The sequence below is a fragment of the Periophthalmus magnuspinnatus genome, chromosome 12 (assembly GCF_009829125.3).
Source record: "Periophthalmus magnuspinnatus isolate fPerMag1 chromosome 12, fPerMag1.2.pri, whole genome shotgun sequence".
Lineage (NCBI taxonomy): Eukaryota > Metazoa > Chordata > Actinopteri > Gobiiformes > Gobiidae > Periophthalmus > Periophthalmus magnuspinnatus.
In genome coordinates this window covers 13,360,842-13,380,340 of record NC_047137.1, presented here as the reverse complement: position 1 = coordinate 13,380,340, position 19,499 = coordinate 13,360,842, and the positions used below count along the sequence as shown (strand labels likewise).

At 39.5% G+C, this 19,499-nt stretch overlaps 1 protein-coding gene across 1 annotated transcript in view; it reads left to right on the top strand.

Annotated features, from left to right (window-relative positions):
- man1b1a (mannosidase, alpha, class 1B, member 1a) overlaps nt 1–9,835 on the top strand; it is a 49,970-nt gene extending 40,135 nt beyond the window's left edge. Inside the window, exons 13-14 of the mRNA XM_033975907.2 lie at nt 7,039–7,170; nt 8,142–9,835. Of these exons, the coding sequence (XP_033831798.1) occupies nt 7,039–7,170; nt 8,142–8,351 (342 nt within the window). The 3' untranslated portion in view covers nt 8,352–9,835. The remainder of the gene's footprint in view (nt 1–7,038; nt 7,171–8,141) is intronic.
- Nucleotides 9,836–19,499: the final 9,664 nt, after the last annotated feature.

The window sequence follows — 19,499 nt, the reverse complement described above, 5'->3', positions numbered from 1 at the left end:
AAAGAAGAGCAGTCTTGATGCCACAATATTGAACAATTATCGACCAATCTCAAATCTGCCATTTTTAGGCAAAGTCCTTGAAAAAGTTGTTTACCAACAGCTTATTAACTTCCTTGAAATGAACAACTCCTTTGATGTTTTCCAATCAGGTTTTAGACCCCACCACAGCACTGAGACTGCTCTTATCAAGGTGACAAATGACATCCGCCTGAACACTGATGCAGGCAAAGTCTCAGTCTTGATCCTGTTAGATCTGAGTGCTGCTTTTGACACTGTTGATCATGGGATCCTCTTACAGAGACTGGAGGACTGGGTGGGCATCTCTGGTACGGCACTAAACTGGTTCAAGTCCTATTTAGAAAACAGGGAGTACTTTGTTGAAATTGGAAAATGTATATCAGATAAAATGTCCCTGACCTGTGGGGTGCCCCAGGGTTCAATCCTGGGACCCCTGCTGTTCAATCTCTACATGCTGCCATTAGGCCAGTTAATACGCAGCAATAATGTGTCTTACCACAACTATGCAGATGACACTCAGATCTATATCTCACTAGCAGCAGGTGAATATGGACCAGTGGATTCACTCTGCCACTGCATCCAACAGATCAGTGTGTGGATGCAAAACAACTTTCTTCTGCTAAACTCAGACAAGACTGAAGTTATCATCTTTGGCCCACAGAAACATAGAGAAAGTGTCAGCAGTCACCTCCAGTCTCTCTCTCTAAAACCTTCAAATCAGGCTAGAAATCTAGGGGTAATAATGGACTCAGACTTGAACTTTAACAGCCACATCAAATCAATAACATCTGCAGCTTTTTACCATCTAAAAAACATTGCAAAAATCAAAGGTATACTGTCAAAGCCAGACTTAGAGAGACTTATCCATGCATTTGTCTCCAGTAGGTTAGACTACTGTAACGGCCTGCTCACTGGCCTCTCCAAACGAGCCTTAACACAGCTGCAGTACATCCAGAATGCTGCTGCTCGGGTCCTGACTAGAACCAGGAAGTATGAGCACATAAGTCCTGTGCTCAGGTCTCTGCACTGGCTTCCTGTAGCTCAAAGAATAGACTTTAAAGCAGCTCTGCTTGTGTATAAGTCTCTCCATGGCCTAAGTCCAAAGTATATCTCCGACATGTTAGTGCCATATGAACCATCTCGCAATTTGAGGACTTCAGGGATCGGCCTCCTGCTGGTGCCCAGAGTCAGGACTAAACATGGGGAATCAGCGTTTAAATTTTATGCAGCTAAAACTTGGAACAGTCTTCCTGAAGATGTGAGACAGGCCTCTACTTTGACAATGTTTAAATCCAGACTCAAAACAGTTCTGTTTAGCTGTGCATATGACTGACAGGTTTTTATTCTGCACTCTTCTCTTTTAATATTGATTTTATGATGATTATTTGTGATTATTTATGTTTGATTTGTGTGATTTTAATGTCTTTCTTATTCTGTAAAGCACTTTGAATTACCTTGTGTACGAATTGTGCTATACAAATAAACTTGCCTTGCCTTGCCTTGCCTTGCCTTGACCATATGAAATGATTCAAACATTTGCGTTTCTTCACGTATGATTTAGTTTTTCTAAATACCAGATTTTGGACGCAACCATCTGACTAAATGCACAGACAGTTCCTCTTTCTATCACAATTACTTTAAGTTTGCCCCAATTTTTTACTCCTACTTGTGTAATTTCTTCAACTGTTATGATAAGACAAGTTTTGAAGCTCCATCTTCATAAGCAGCAGTCTAAAACAAATGAGTGTACTGACAAATGAGTTTAGATTCGTCCTTCTCTAATGAAATCTGGGCTTGTGCCTCATTAAGAGAATATCATTTAGCACATTATATTAATGATCATTTGAACGACTGTTGAAAGCACATAGGTTATATCTGCCTTATACACACATCTGAATAACCTTCCAAAACAAAAGGTGTTCTCATTATGGAGAGCTCAGATTCATTATGAGTTTCTAGAGGGTAATGTAACTTTGATAGTTTATGGAGACACTAAATGGAGACTACGTTTACATGCACAGAGAAATCAGAGTGCTCTGAACAGCCAAATTCAAATGGTCTTTTCCCCTAAACCTGTCAGATCACTCTTGTCCCGGTCCACAGCACGTCAAAGAACCCAACAGGGGCAAACAGAGGCTACAATACATTCAGATGCGTCTAGTAATTTAGTATTTGTGGCTATAATTACTAAAACCAACTATCATACATATAACTACATTTTTGGCAGACATAAGCAACGTCTCATTTACAGTGAGCGTTTTATTGCAGACATGCTACGAACTTCATTAATCACATCATCCGGTAAGTTTCATTTTCGCTTGAATGTAACGGACCAAAACAAAGCAACTTGTGCTCGGTGGGTGCTCCACGGAGAGGCTGTAGTTTGTCATCTCTGTGATCTAAAATGACTGACTAAACGTCCAAATACATGTCTAATATTTTCTTGTCTGTTTCTTACCTCATGCAGTTGAACGCCTCTCCTAGTCTGCGTCTAATGTAAGTCAGAACGCACAGTTACATGCAGCAGGTATCCGAGTACGTATCGCTTCTTCAGATGTGTCACTCGGATCTTTGAGATTTGAACTATTGCACCGCGATGGTAGTTCCCGGTTTTAAATGCATTTTAATAAATCTGGTTAAATTGGACTAGACCAGTTATCCGGTTTTCCTGGTGTGTATGTAAACATCGTGAGTATTTCTCTTCTTCATGTGTCGACTTTTATGAAGCAGGACTTTTGCCTAAGCTTGTTCAGATTTTACTTGAACATTTTGTCTACAGTTACAGTGTCAAAACTCCTCGTGTGTCCAAACCTCGTTGTCAAAAGCCCGATATCGTCTGGTTGCACTTGGACGGGAGAGCGCTGGGAATAACAGCGGGGACCAAGTGGCAAAAAACTGCTGGTGTGTCCTTAGGCAAGGCTCTTCATCCACATTGCCTAGCAGAGGAGGAAAGTACTTACATGTACTTGTCTAACTTTATAAAAGAAATCGTACTTTTCAGAGCATTTTTTGTAGCATACTTCTACTTATAAGTAACAGTAATAAGCAACAGTACAGTGTAAGTTTTAGTTCCTCTTCAGTTTACCATATGAAATTATTTGTGTTTCTTGCACTGCTCCTTCAGATATGATTTAGTTTGTCTAATATTTCCTTTTAAAAATACTAGTTTAATATTTTGTTCTTCAAATTACATCAGCTTACTCTTTCAGTTACTCTTACCTCAATAGTACTTTCCCCAAATACTTACTTAATCTTGAGTAATTTCTTGGACCACTACTTTATACTTCTACTTGAGTAATATAATTTTGAAGTAACGTTACTCTTAAAATATACACTGCCCACCTCTGTTGCCTTGTATAAATGTGGTGTGTCTCGCTGGCAGTTGAAAAGGTGCAAAACTGCAGTCTCTGAATATTCACAGCAGTTTTTTGTGTTGTTCAAAAGTGAGTTTGTCCTTGTGCCTTCTGAGGAGTTGGTTCATGTTTGTAAGCCACAGGTCTCTCACATTTCCTTGAGCTGTTAGTAGGAGCTCTGTTGTCCTGTTTGTAAACTATAACTGAAGTGAAGGATCATGGCCATTGTAGTCCTTTCTGCTTTTGAGCACAGCACTCAAGCAGAACCGTGCTCTTTATAACGCAAGGGCGGTGTTTATAAGAGACACTGTGAAAGCCCAGGGTGAAATGGCGAGGATAGTGTAATGTCTCAGACTGTTTTTCATACCCGGTGACATCCATCAGCGTTAGAGCCGTAGTGTTTGGTTTACCGAGGTGTCAAAAGTTCAACCAGGAAGTGTCTAATATCTCCTCCCTCCTCTGGTTTCACTGCCGCTGGTTGTGTGTCTGCTCCACCTAAAAAGCACATGTGAATAAATACTAGATAGATAAGTTTAATGCCAAGTAACATCACTATGGAGACAAGTACGTAAACTCGTCTGCTTCTTCTGATAGTTCAAACTATCAGAAGAGGCAGGGTAGGTGAGGAGATGTGTCTTTGAGGATTACACGGAGAAACACTGAATCACAATATGTCAGAAGATCAGATTATATTTCTATTTTTATCTCAAACGCCTAGCTCTTGGTAGATGGTCAGAGACTTAATTATTTTGAGAGTTTTGCTAGTCAGCGCCCTCTTTTAGTTGACTAATTGGTGCGCAGGGTAAGTCTTTAGTCGATTACGGACTTAAAACCAATCACACTCGAGGCATTCGTCACATCACTGTCTACCTCCCAGGGTCTAAGTCTGTTTATTAAAGGTCATAAAATACACAAAATTGACTCTTGTGAGCTTTAAACCATGTTAGAATGTAGTGACTTCATCAAAAACATACCTGAAGCTGTGTTTTGTTTCATTCAACCGTGTTTCAGTAATCCTGGTTTATTAGTCTGTCGACATCTCCAAACCTCAAAACGCTCCGTTCCACCTTGTGATGTCACCTTTTGTTTAGCATATATTGCAAATTCCAGGAAAGAAATTATCCAAATGATTCTAGTGAAGGTGCGTGGAGTTTAAAAACACATCTTAGCACAAGGTGTTTTCTTTTTGAGAGAAGAACTCAGCCTAAACATGCAGGAATAATGTGTGAATGAAAACGCAACACCATGTCTGTTTTTGATGAAGAAACATTATAACATAGATCAGAAAATTGCGTAATATGGGCCTGTTAAAGCTGCACTGTGTTACTTTTCTTGTAGCCAGCCTTGTTATGTTATTGCTTTGCTGAGAATCTTTCAGTATGGGATTTGACTTGTCTATCTCCATGGAAACGAGCAGCAAGTGGCACTACCAGACACAAATCAGGGGTCTAATTTATAAAACTAAGTAGAATTCTTACTAAAAGTCTATGAAAGTCTTAAAGTTTGTGGATTGGAATGTGAATTTCAATGTAAACTTTTTATGGATCACAAATTTAACATGGAAAGTCACATATGAAACATTCTGTACAAACATTATTTATAAATGAGACCCTAGATCAGCCGAGAGGTTAAACCCGCTCACAATAGTATAGAACATTCCAGTAACACTTTATTTTTTATTTTTTACTATCTACCATGTTCTAATGGTCCCGTTAAAAACATGCCTGAGATTTTACAAGTCATCCATGCATGTTTCAGTAATTTAGCGATCTCACTCAGGCCTTATTCCAACTCTCCTTATGGTTAACTGTAAGATTTGTCCAAAGCTCCGCCCACAAGGCTACGTCAGCTATGCTTTAACGCGACAATTCTCCATAAATATGCAAAAACATGATACTGAGCTGTACACAACAACTTCACAAACCTGATGCGATGTGCAGTAATTTCATTAGACAGATGAAAAATGAAAGTGAAATGCATTGTTTTTGGCGAATATAGCATTTTAAATATGTTATGTGTTAAGAGTTAATACCCCATAGAAATATAAAAAAAAACAAAAAACACAAAAACAAAACTCTTTAATAATGTCTTTTCCTTCCGGCTGTACCATCTTTTTCAAAGCACACCCGTAATGACATCAGAACACATTTTATTCACTCACAGATAAAATGTTTGTTTGTGAAGCATTCAGGCCCTGGAGCTTCCTCTTCTTCCTCCTCTCCTTCATCTGTGAACAATAACTCCTCTCTCCATCTTCTGTGATCCGTCCTCCATCTGTAAAAGAGGCTTCAAGTGCATAAGAGGCTTTCATGTTTTTCCAATTATGACTCGGTTTGGTGAAAGTACCTGCGGTAACTATTGATCCTAGTTTTACATCAGTTAACTGGCAGTTTGTGGAAAAAAAAATAGTTCGAAAACCTATGTTATCAACACTGTAAATTCCATCCGAAAGGCAGGAACAATTTGCACAAGGGACACATCTGGTCTTGTCTATTTATGTCTAATGTAAGCGGTTCATACATATCTGCATAATTTTGTTTATTAGTTTTGTTCATCCCTGTCGTTTGATTTACTGTGCAGCCTTGGTCCTCCAGCTGCTTCTTCTGTATTTTTGTTTCTTCTTCGTGCGACCTTAGCCTTGCCCTTGGTGTATAGATTCAGGGTTTTATCGCTGCCTCTTTCCTTTATAAATCCAGTATTGGGAAGAAGTCTATTATCTATTATCTATTGTAATCCAATGATTTAAGTGTCCTTTTGTTATCATTGTTGCCTTTATTTACATCTGTAATTCTATTTTATTTGTATTTAAGTTGGCATTGAGCTTTTTTGTTGCTCCGTTGTTTTAATTTATTCGCGGGGAGATGCTAACTCTGTCCATTAATAACTTCTCACTTGTCGTTTGGGCTGAACCGATAAATTAGCGGCACATGTTGATACTATTTTGTACTATTGTGACCCAGATAAACGGAGAGTGCGTCTAAAAGTTCCCGCTGTGTTCCGTGGCTCCTTAATGCATCACAAACTACACAAAACAACACAGAAGTCACACTAATCGTAACTATTGTGTGAATTAGACAAGTTTTGGGCTTTGTTAACATTATGGTTGTTTGCTAACAGTTGGAATGACCTCATTTAATATCTGCTGCCACTGAAGTCAAATAAACAGATTTTTACAGTATTAAAAGTTCATTTTAAACTGTTTGCAGTGGTCCAAAGTTATTCCTCAGCTACCGTTTGCACTCAGAGCATCCTAATTATCCACTACAATGAGTTTATAAGAAGTTTACACAACTCTCAGAGACCAAAGTGGAGTTTTTCTCGTGTTAGCATGCTAGCTGTTGTTAGTTTTACCATCACAGCAAAGCTAACAACAACAAACATGCTAATGCACCTTTTCTGATTATCAAACACTTTATGATTTTATGCAGACAGTATGTAGCAGACTTATTTTGAGTCTAACAGCTGCTTATATAATATAGCTGTACTAGGGCAAGACACATTTTGCGCAAACACATGGGAAATAAATCGGGTATAAGACCTTTTAAATAGAGTGTTTTTATATATGTTTTAGTGAAATGAGTATTCTGACCTCTCGTATGCATTTTAAACTGTTCCTTCTCTCCATTAGCTCTGTGTCCCGTGCTAACATGTTGTGTTTTGTATGCAGCCTGCAGACAGACATAACCTGCTGCGCCCAGAGACAGTGGAGAGTCTCTTCTACCTGTTTAGATTCACCCAGGAGCCCAAGTACAGAGACTGGGGCTGGGACATCCTGCAGAGCTTCAACAAGTACACCCGGGTACACACTCACTGATCACTTCGCCTCTGGGATATACGGGTTTGGAATTTTAGACCAGACAAAGCTGGTGGTTTGTTCTAATGCCACTTCTGCTTATTGTATCATGATAAAACAGATAAAAGTACTCTATGCAGCTTTTCCACTGGTGGATTGGTCAGCTGCTTGTCTCATGGAGACTGATCATTGATTCTGCCTGGTATGTTTCCCGGTATGGAGTGTGACATCTATTGATAGGCTGAGTTACAAGCCAGATCTGTGGGAGGTGACCTTGCTCACAATAAGAATGCATATTTTTGAAATAATATCTGTAACTGAATAAAAGCAAGATAGTTTTGTTTAATGCCGTACTGTGTCTCCATGGAGCTGCCTGGAATGCTCCAAAGTTTAACAGCCCTGAGTTATTAATGTCTTTGCAACTTGAATCATTTAAATTGGTAGGATTGTTTTTGTCATTGTGTATGAATCAGTGGGGGACTGATTCAATCAGTTTTTTTTAAGCAAAATTGCCTTTTAGTGGAGTGAGGAGAATTGCCTTTTTCATTCAGGAAATGAGAAATAACATGTTGGAACCAGTAGAAATGTGTATTCATTTCTAGAATGTTTCTGTGGGTAAAAAAGTGAAACAAGTATGACTCAAAGATGAAATCGCAGTTGTATCGAAATCGCAATGAGAAAATCACAAAGGCTACCATTTTGAAAGTACTGCAATTTCCTCCACAAACAAAATCTCTTGTCTTATTCTGCATAAAATTGCTATCCCTGTAGTTTAGATCTGCACAGACATGTTCTGAAATGTGATTCTTGTATTTTAGCATTTTTGTCAATTCTTCTGGAGGCGTTTAAAATGTGAAAGTTGAACAGAATCCTACTATTTAAACATTGCAAATCTAATCCTACTGCTTATCAGAAACATCCCAATTAGTACAGCCCTATCAACAAAGCACATCCTAACCAGTCTCTTCTTCTGACAGGTCCCGGGTGGAGGATACACGTCCATCAACAACGTGCGTGACCCCGTGAACCCGGGTCCCAGGGACAAGATGGAGAGTTTCTTTTTGGGAGAGACGCTCAAGTACCTGTTCCTGCTCTTTTCTGACGACATGGACCTTCTCAGTCTGGACAAGGTGGTCTTCAACACAGAGGCCCACCCCCTGCCCATCTGGACCCCTCCCCCCAAATAACACAGATGCCCTCCCACTGCCCACCCATGAAGGAACAGTTTAAAGTGGGTTAGGGTTAAACACATGAACTCCTCCCACAACCACATTTTAAACGGAGCTGTTAAACTGGACAGTACTTGGAGGACTAAAGAACCAAGTGAAGAGGAGGCGCAGCGTCTGGACATATGAAGGTTGGTCTAACAGGTATCCACACTTCAAACTCCGCCCCTGCAGCCACGTGAAAATCAGAAATCAGAAACGCCTGGCTTTAATTGGGGCGGTCCTGTGGGATGTCACTTGGAGTTGCAGTGGCCACCAGAGGCAGCACAGACTCGTTTTTTGACTGTTTTTGAACATAAAGCTGCAAAAGTAACGTTGCCAAAAATGACTATGACCAGTAGATTTTTATTTTTTTATTTTTATTTAACCTTTATTTAACCAGGAAGGTCCCATTGAGATTAAAAACCTCTTTTTCAAGGGAGTCCTGGCCAAGAGGCAGCACATTTCAAAACAAGTACATACAAACAAACAATGTTAAAATTGCATAGATCATGAAAAACAGTTGCACATAAAATAGATGATGCTATTCAAACTCCATATACACAGTTTGGTACCAAAACAAGTGGATTTAGTGTTTAGTTCCACCTCTGGAGTACTGTGGAGCTTTATTTATCGACGGAGGAGTCTTTGAAAGCTAATGATGTACTTAAGTTGCTTTGTTCACTACGAAATGGCTTGAAGCTTCCACTCGCCTGTGTTTTTCACGACTGAAGCCTGTGAGGCAGCGAACTGTTGGATATGTCCATCACGTGTTTTGTTTCTGCTTGTTCTCTTCATGAAGAATGTTCTAGAGCTGGTCTCTGGACTAACGAACTCAGACTGCTTTAGCTGTGAAGGGAAATGAAGAAAATGTAAGTCTTTATTTATTTGTTGGTGGAGGGTTTGAGATTTTAAGTACTGTACCGTCATTGTTTTGCTAATTGAGTGGCCTGATGGCACATTTTATTTAAAGGAGACATGTAGGGCGAAGGCAATTTTTCAACCATGTTATTATTTACCCTCTGAAGTTGTATTTGGAATGATTCATGCACGTTGGAGTAATCTTTATTCTCCTGTATTCAAGATGCCATCGCTCCGATCAACTCCTGTTTTCACCACTGTTACACGCCCACTGCTCTGCACTTACTACTTTGTCCAATTTTATTTTCTTAATCGGTGATACACGTAGGATTCGCCAGCTTTTCTTAGCCATTTTGGAATAAATGAAGACAAAAATCCACTGCTCGTTAGCGTGATCTGCTGCTATCTGTACGAAGGGCCAACAGCACGCAGCACTTTGTTGTGATGTTTGCTTCGAAGTCGACTTTCGCCATTCAACTCGTTTTGGATGAATATTGCGATTCAAAATGTCCAAATTATAACAAAATGATTCAGAAGGTGGCATCGATTATAACTCGTATAAAGCAGACACAAGCACAATGTTTCTTTTAAGCACGTGAATACCAGAATTAAAGAAAAAAAAAAAGGAAAAATTACTCCAAAAAACATGGTTAGCATTCCTGCCTCAAACCAAAAAGGTCCTGGGGCTTTAAACTACTTCACCAGGCAGACTAATGCTCCAACTCAATACTAGTCTTTGGGAAAGCTCCAGTCCCAGTGTGAGGTATCGATGTGTGGGCTAGCTCGTCCTTTATCCAGCTTATTGAAGGAGCTGCTCTCATTGTGAAAGCGGGATTCACTTTCCTAAGCCTCTGCTGGAAGTTCATAGTCAGTACTAAAGGAACTACTTTCTTGCCTGAGGAGTGAATAGTAAAAATAAATTCACGATATTCTCCTTGTCCTTGGTTCATGGTTTTGTTCATTGTCCATTTGTCCCTGCAGATGTGTTGACGCTTCTATAAACGTTATTCATTTGTGATCATCGCTTTGCTCTTTCTGTAAAATGTGCCATATTTATATTTTTGGCCACTAAATCTAGAAAGTTCTAAAGCTCGTTGTTATGTTTTTACATCTTGAAACTCTGCACAGAAAGACTGCACAGTATGAGTTAAAAATGTTATACTCACAAACTGTTGAATATTGCCTAAAATACCATTTTTGAACTGAATTAAATTTGAAACATAGTAGATTTAATTTAATAATCCAACCATGTTAAAAATACTAATCAGGATAAGGTTGCCTGTCAAATCCAGAATTAAATTTTATACAGAGTGATATCAGTCTGGTCACCACTTCCTCCATCACATCTCCAAAACCAAACATTTCCATCCAATCAGATTTGTTTATTTCAGTGATCGTGAAACAAAGGAGCTTGTTAGTCTCTTATCATTTGTTTTAGTGCTTCATTGAGTCTGCAGAAATCTGTGATGTTTTTCAGCCCCCTGTGGTATTTTTCTTTCCTATAAATTTTCCTCGTAAGCAGCCATATTTGTTATGACACAAATGGTCCATGCATGTCCCTGATTGGCTAATCCACCTGTCAATCACGCGCATCTGAACTCTGGGAGACTCCCTGGTGACTAGACTGACCTCCTTATAAAGTATTGGAGAAGTCTGTGTCTGGATCTCAGGCAACCAAAAAGATAAAAAATGGATCTATCAGGACTTAAAAAAAAAAAACAGTCCTGGAAAATGATTGTCACAACTTTTTATTTTAAACTAAACCCAAAATCTCTCCAATAGAAGAAGTATTACAGTGTGTCTAGTTCCTTTGACATAGAAGGAGCATTCGCAGATAAACATCATAATTCCTCAGTGTATTGTGCCGCTATGTTTCCCTGAGTCAAAGTTTCTTCTGTGAGAGGCTTCAGCAGACGAACATGCAGCTGTATGAAACACGGGACACACTGGACTGAAGTCGTACGAACATGAGAATATGACATGAGTTGTGTCTCTACTTGAAGAAAAAAAAACTGTACATGAACAAATGAACTGTGGCCTGTGGAGGTTTGGGAATAAACAGCTCTTTCGAACATACCGTCAAGTGTCAGTTATTTCAAGATTAATTTATAATATATTTGATATTTAAAGGTCCTGTGTTACGCAAAACTAATGAATGACTTTTACCCATGTTATAATGCTGTTATCTTATCCTTACATAACCGGAGTTGTGTTTTGTTTTATTCACAAGTTTGAGGAATTGAGTTATTGAGTTATTAGTCCGTCTGAATCCCCAAAGCTCAAAATGCTCTGTTCCACCTTGTGATGTCATTTAGTGGTAGTTTTCAAGTTAATTGCTATTTTTAACCTCAATTGAACAGTTTAACTTTACCATACTCTAAAATAACTTTGAGTTGTGTTTATATTTTTGTACAGATGGGGTCCGGAGGTATAACGAACAGTGTGATTGGTATCCACACTTCAAACTCCGCCTCTGCAGCCAGGTGTTTGTAATTAAAAACACCTGTCTTTAATCACCATCCTGCGTGATGTCACATAGTACTTAAAACTGCAGAGGCCACTGGAGCCAGGACTCATTTGAATACTTTTTTTTTTTTTAACTCAAAGCTGCAAATTTGCCTGTTTTGCTCTAAAATTGCCAGAAAAGCACTAGGAATAGTAGGCAGTGATGTCAAAACGCCATGTACAGAGTTTAGTACAAAAAAAAAAGATTTAGTGTTTAGTTCCACTTTAAATAATCTATAGAAAACAAGCTATTTCATCTGCTTGTGCATACAACACACCAACAGAGGGGGCGCTAGGACTCCAGTGTCAGTGATTAACAGTTCCCTTGGCTTTAGCAGCAGCCTGAAACGAATGAGAGCTGACTCAGGCTGATGAAGATGGATTTTGGTCTTTCTTAAAGGGAACAGCTATTGTATTTTTGGCTCATTTAAGATGCTTCACTCCTGTGTGTGCGGAGCTGCCTGCTGGAGACAGTAGTGTCTGTGTGCTCAGGAGATAAGGCCTGTATATGCACCACCAGTCTAAAGTTTGGACACACTTTTACATTTATGTTTCTTCTTTATTTCCAGGATTATTCACATTGTAGATTGTCAGTGAAGGCATCAAAACTTCAAATGGGCAAGTATGAAATGAAGTAAAAACAAAAATAAACTCAAAATGACCCTGGTTTGCACTTTTGAGATATCATGACCGTGACAAGGCACAGCTCAAATGAAAACCATTTCTGGGACTTCATCATGAAGCTCACTGAAAAGGCCAAGGGAAAAGGCCAAGGGTTTGCAGCTGTTGACAAGGCAAAAGGCACTTTGAGAAATTTATCTCACTTTCTTCTTTGCTACATAATTCCGTACAAATTTCATCGTATATTACGTTAATGGTTTATTTCGTTTGCTATATGGGATCCTGCACTTAGTGTCCACTCCTTTGGGCACATTTTACAACTGGACGTCTTATAAACTTCATCATATATTTGAATGGGAGTTTGGCAGATTGTCTTGTGACTGAGAGCAAAGGATGCCTCAGCGCTCATGGGCACAGCTGCTGGGAGTTACACACGTGGACAAAATTGTTGGTACCTGTCGGTTACTGGCAGGGCTGGGCGCACCCTTAGGGATAGGGTGAGGAGCTCAGTCACACAAGAGGAGCTCGGAGTAGAGCCGCTGCTCCTACACGTTGAGTCAGCTGAGGTGGCTCGGGCATCTGCTCAGGATGCCTCCTGGACGCCTCCCTAGGGAGGTGTTCCGGGCATGTCCCACCGGGAGGAGGCCCCGGGGAAGACCCAGGACACACTGGAGGGACTATGTCTCTCGGCTGGCCTGGGAACGCCTTGGGGTCCCACCGGAGGAGCTGGAGGACGTGTCCGGGGTGAGGGAAGTCTGGGAGTCCCTGCTTAGACTGATGCCCCCGCGACCCGGCCCCGGATAAGCAGAAGAAAATGGATGGATGGATGTTTCATGAGTTTGTTTTTCAACCATGCTTCAGAATTATTTAAAAAAAAAATGTCTGACTTTCACTGGTCCTCAAGCTCCCCAGCCTCCTCAGGCTCCCCAAGGCCATTAGACTCCCCAGCACTACCAGACTCCCCAGGGCTACCAGGATCATCAAGCTCCCGAGCCTCCTCAGGATCACCAGACTAAACAGGTTAATGAGGTTCCCAAGGACCAAGCACCTGATTGACCGGACGTCTCTGCCCTCTCCCAAAAGGACTAAACCAGAGGGCAAACACTGAAGCACCAGCTTCATTCTATTGATAAAGATTATTAAGCATTCATTAGCATCCTTTCCTTGTTTTATGATTTTATTTTATAGATATTTAACCAGTATCAAAAAACACATTGATAGTGAATGTCTTTTGCCAAAAGGAAAGAAGCAGCTCACGCACAAGCACACTCACACTCTCACTCACACACACACTCACACACACACACACACACACTCACGGTTCTATGCTAATGCTGCTGTAACCCTTTTGGAGGATGGCGTCAGTCAGACCTCCTCCTCTTCGTCATCACCTCACATTTCACATTCTCTTTACAGATTAAAGCTAAAGGACATTTTCAGACTGCCCTCAACCTCAGCAAGTCAAAGCCTGTTACACTTATTAGAAGCTGCACTATGACATTTTCCTGTTGCCTCTCCACAGCCTGCTTGTTTCTCGGTGACATTATTGATTTGCCTGGAATCTTCCACACTATGGCACTGAGTATCTATCACGGAAATATTCGATTACCCGTGTTTTTATTATTTTTTTAAAAACAGTGGGGTCTAATTTCACCTACTTGATTCTATGTAGACAAACACTTTATACAAATGAAACAAGCAAGTGACATTTGAATTTTACATTTCATAAACACGACCTATCAGTGTCTATCAATATGAGGTAAACATGTTCAATTATTGTATCGCTGATTTATTCTTAATTACAAAATACATTGGACATAATGCCCATTTATTTATGTTATAATCTCTCAAGACGATTATCCAATCAGAAAGTATTTCATTTGGGTTGCCGGTTTCAATGCTGAAATCCTAAACCTAAAAGGATTCTCTCTGATCTGAACCGTCCCTACCTAAACCCCAGCACCTGCAGACAATCATTAATCAGTGCTAGTGCAGCCTCTGCAGCTCAGAGAGTCAATTCTGGAGGACTTGTCCATATACTGAGTGAGGACAACTTGTGTGTCCTCTACCTGCAGGTTAAGGCACTGGCAACACAAGCCCGGCATTTGCTCTGTGAGGGAAACAGACGTTCTATGTTTCTTTCAAACTAACCATGTTTGTTTGTTTGTTTATTATTTAATGAAGGGACAATGTGTATTAAGAACAGAGGCATGAGGAACGAATCCCACACCTGTAAATATGCAGGATTATAGCCAGTGCTAATTTTCATCCTTTGTCCCTTGCTAGAAAAAAAATAAATAAAATGTCTTTGTCTGTGCCTCACATCAGTGTTTCCATGACCCAGTGAAACATGCTGCAGAAATCTCTCATTAAACACCAGGAGGGAGGGGACAGGAGACGTCTGACACAGGCCTTTTAGGTTCCTACAACGATTTGTCCAGTTGACAGATTTAAACTTCTTCGTTTGCTATGGCTCAGACCTGGACGACTGAGGGATTATACAGACGTAAGAAGGAAATATAAACTTAGGTCTATGTTATTATACTATAGATTTAGATTTTCTGTCTTTAATGGAGTGCTATGTAACTTCTTCTTGTTGGGGGGGGTCCACTTGCTTGTCTCCTTAAAAGGTCCTATATTATGTAAAATTGACCTTTGCGAACTTTAAGCCATGTTATAATTTTGTGACTACCTCCTCTAATACATACCAGGGTTGACATTTTTTGAGTTTTGAGAGAAGAACTAAATATTCATGGTTTGTGTGTTAAACATGTGTGAAGGAAACAAAACAACTCCAGGCAAAGCAGTAACATCTCCATACACATAATCAGATCACAGACCCTCCACCAGAAAAGCTGCACAGTGCTTTAAACTAACATCAGCAGTGAAGAGGAGGAGATGGAGATGCTGAGGTGGCTGATGGTTCTGCAGCTACAGTGCAAATTGGGTCAATCCAATCCAATCCAATCCACTTTATTTATATAGCACATTTCATAAACAAATTGTTTCCAAAGTGCTGCACAGAGACAAAGTGACATAAAAAATAAAATCAATAAAACACATAAAAATAAATTTAAAAAACACAGAGGACCACACAACTCACGCGGTGTTAAAAGCCAGAGAATAAAAGTGGGTCTTAAGACGAGACTTAAAACACTCTACAGTGGGAGCTGTTGAACGTGGGGGGGCAGGGCGTTCCACAGTTTAGGTCCAACCACAGAAAAGGCCCTGTCCCCTCTGGTTTTAAGTCTGGTCTTAGGGACCACGAGCTGGAGCTGGCCCTCAGACCTCAGAGCGCGCACTGTGGTGTAAATTTTGATGAGGTCCGAGATGTAATCTGGGGCCAGACCATTCAAAGCTTTAAAAACAAACAATAAAATCTTAAAATCAACTCTAAAATTAACAGGAAGCCAGTGCAAAGACGCAAGAATTGGTGTGATATGATCGTGTTTTTTGGTTCCTGTTAAAAGTCGTGCAGCAGAGTTTTGGACGCACTGAAATCTGTGATGTTATTTCACATTTATTCATAATTTACGCCATCTGACAATTTGAAAACAGTTTGGAGTACTAATCGGTAGAAACATTCACCCACTAACCCAAAGACTGACATGTGATACTATTGACAATGCATACTACTGTCCTTGAGCAAGACACTTCACTCACCGTGTCTTTAACTAACGGTTAAGGTCCCCCTTTAGAGCGCTATCACAGCACAATCATTTCTGTGTACATTTTTGTATCATATTTTTGTATATTTATGGAGTATTATTGTGTGGGAGCATGGGTGACCTAAGACTGGGCTGAGCGTTGGACAGAATCTTACAGCTAACTGCAAGCAGGGTCCAAATAGGGCCCAGGAGAGATCACTAGATTACTCAAACATGCATGGATGACATCTAAAACCTCTTCAGACATGTTTTCAATAAGGGAATAACATAACCATAGACTGTATAAAGAAGTGACAAAACCTATAGCGTTCAGCTCAAATGAAGCTCAGAGGGAAAACCTGGGAGGGAATTTGGAGTCAAGCTGCATATTAGGGATTCTGACAGTGAGTATCATAGCAACCAAAGAGCCAATTCGGAGCCAGGCTGTTGAAGGTAACGCCCCTTCCCGATCAAACCTGTTGCTAATGTTAGCGGGAGTGACCTTGGAGAAAGAAGGTGCCTGATTTGTCTGTTTTGTAATGGTCATGTCTAGAGTTTTGGATAAAATAGTGGAATACAAGCACCGGGATCATGAAGAGCAGGTTAATACGAACATTTTAAGACAAAAATGATGAGCCTGACAGCAGTTACAGAGAGAGGGGCGACAGTTTTCCAGTATAAAGTGAATTGAGTCAGTGGAGCTGGAAGTGTGCCCACTCTTAGGTTAGCTATGTCAATTTATATATACCGTCTATGGTTATAACACAGTAGAAAGCAAAAAAAAAATTAAAAAATACCCCGTCTTTAAAACAACTTAATATTTTCTCTCATTTTTGTCACATTAGCTTGTACTTTTTTGCTAAATTGTCCTCGCCAAAACCTGCACAGATGTGAATCAGAAAGAAATCAGATTACTCACGTCAGATGTTTACTACTATTTACACGGCATTTCAATAAACTGATAACTCCAGAAATGAGATAATGATCATATTTGAGTTTGTACATTCAGCCGCTGTCATAAACCAGGCCAGCAAGGTTCAATTCCCAGAGGTCAATTATATCCTAAAAATAATCCCAGTGAGACATTCATCAAACTGTCCTCCTGTCCTGGATCCTGTACAATGCCCTCAGGTGACTGGGTGACATCTGCTGAACCTGTTTAATGAAGAGGAGGAAACTCAACCAGAAGACAATTATTTCTTATCTGTTACTGTCAACCAATCACAGCCTGGAACCTTTACTTCTCAACCAATCACCTCTCAGGTCATCAATACAAACGCACTCTCTCTTAACACTAATAACTACACTTACGCATGTCTTAGTAAAGCACAGTGGTGGAAGAAGTACTCAATTTTGTTACTTAAGTACAAGTACAGATAGCAGAGCAAAAAATAGTCAAGTAAAAGTATCACATGAAAAAGTATTAGTACCAGTACCAGTTAAAAGTTAGTAGTACCAGTTAAAAAATGCACTTAGTAAAGGTATTTCACGCAGATTTTGAGGTCATATAAGGCTTCAAATGTAGTGATTAAGATTTGTGCTGATTTTTTTTTTTTTTTCAAATTATGCATCTGTGAGCCGGTCACCATGTCAGGCTGTGCGTTTACTTTACTAAGTGGTCAGACGGCCAGTCCTGAGTCCATCTTTTGAATCTCCTGACCTCACATGCATACTCACTCTATTGTCTGAATGACTCTGCGAAAAATATTTGATTCATATCATTTTTATCTCTGCGCCCTGAGAGCCAAGACAACACATTTTTTACTAAGCAGAGAAGTGTCTGGGTCTTATCTCTGAATTCAGATGGGTGTGATTGACAGGTGAATTAGCCACTCAGAGAAATGCATGTCCTGTACTGATGGTCAATATACTTCTCCTGTGTTACAACTACAGCCTCATGTCTCTTCTTACAACTCTCAGGTAGTATTGGTAGTAGTAGTAGTAGTATTAGTAGTTGTAGTAGATTAGTAATAGTTGTAGTAGTGGTAATGGTAGTAGTGACAACATTAGTAATATTAGTACTTCTCTTACCACTCCTACAACTATTACTAAACTACCACTACTTCTATTAGTAGTAGTAGTAGTAGTAGTGGTGGTAATAGTAGTAGTACTACAGTGGTCCATTGTCTATCTCGGGGGTACGTTCTAAAAATAACCCGCAATAGGTGAAATCCGTGAAGTAGTCAGCTTTATTTTTTACAATTATTATCTATGCTTTCAGGCTGTAAACCCCTCACCACACACTTCTGAGTGCTTACCACGTGATGGAATCGACAAGAAGAGCAGAGAAAGTTGCCGTTCTCCGTTCACAGTTCAGGGTCCTGGGACAGGCTCACCAGTCTTCTGAATCGACACTAACCAAAAAAACCTAGCCTGCATAACAACATATACAGTTAGTTAAAAGTAAATTTTCATTCTCTAATCTTAGTAGTAGCTATAGCTTTTTTTTTTTTTTATCTCAAATGATCTGTATCCCCATTGTAAATTTTACAACATCAGTAATATAAATGCATGTTTTTAACTCAAAATATCTTTGTTTCACATGAAAGTTTTTAACTCATACAATAATAATAAAATGAATTACTCCTTTAATCTTTTTAACTCATTAACCATGTGATTTGTGAATAATATTTCAATCTAATAATAATACAATAACACCCGTATAAACTGAGTCAGTAAAGTCTAGCTGGTTTACATTACATTACATGTTTTTGCATAAAGCACCTAAATGCACATTTAGCATCAAAATAAACATCATCTAAAAAATAGTGCAAAATTAAATAAAAGTGCAGGGCATTTGTTGTTAACTTAATTCTTGCTTTAATATACAGTAAAACAATAAATAAATAAAATAAATCTCACATTGATTTTAAAATGAAGTTTATCACTCGCCATTAGCATTAGCTTAGAATTAGCTAAGCGTTGCCATATCGTTAGCATCACGTTAGCATTCCGTTAGCATCCACATTAGCATCCACATTAGTATCCCGTTAGCGTCCACGTTAGCATCCCGTTAGCATCCCGTTAGCATGTTTTCCTCCATGCTCCTTTACAGTAAACACGTGACTCACCGTGTTGACGCTGGTTTATCTTGAACACGGACAGGGCTGTCTTGGCTCTTCTGGTTCACGCGTGGAATCAACTTAAAACAGCATAAAGATTTTTTTCCAATTAGAATTTGGACTTTTACATCAAATGAAATCCACGTGCACCAACAACACCGCCTCTGTCGTGTGTTCAAAGCGGAAAAGAAGAAAACCCTCATGTGAAACTGACATCACATCTGGAGAAGGTGAGATTTAATATAATTTAATATAATTTTAGACAAATTAGATGTTCATTATCAGCCAACGTGAATAAATCGGGTAAATATAGATAGAAGATCACACTTCCTTTTACCAAAAATAAAAAGTTGTACTAACCTCGTAGAACCCGGTTTCTACTATCCAGAAGTTAAACACTTCCACACAATAAGTCACTGACTCCAGGATGAGTT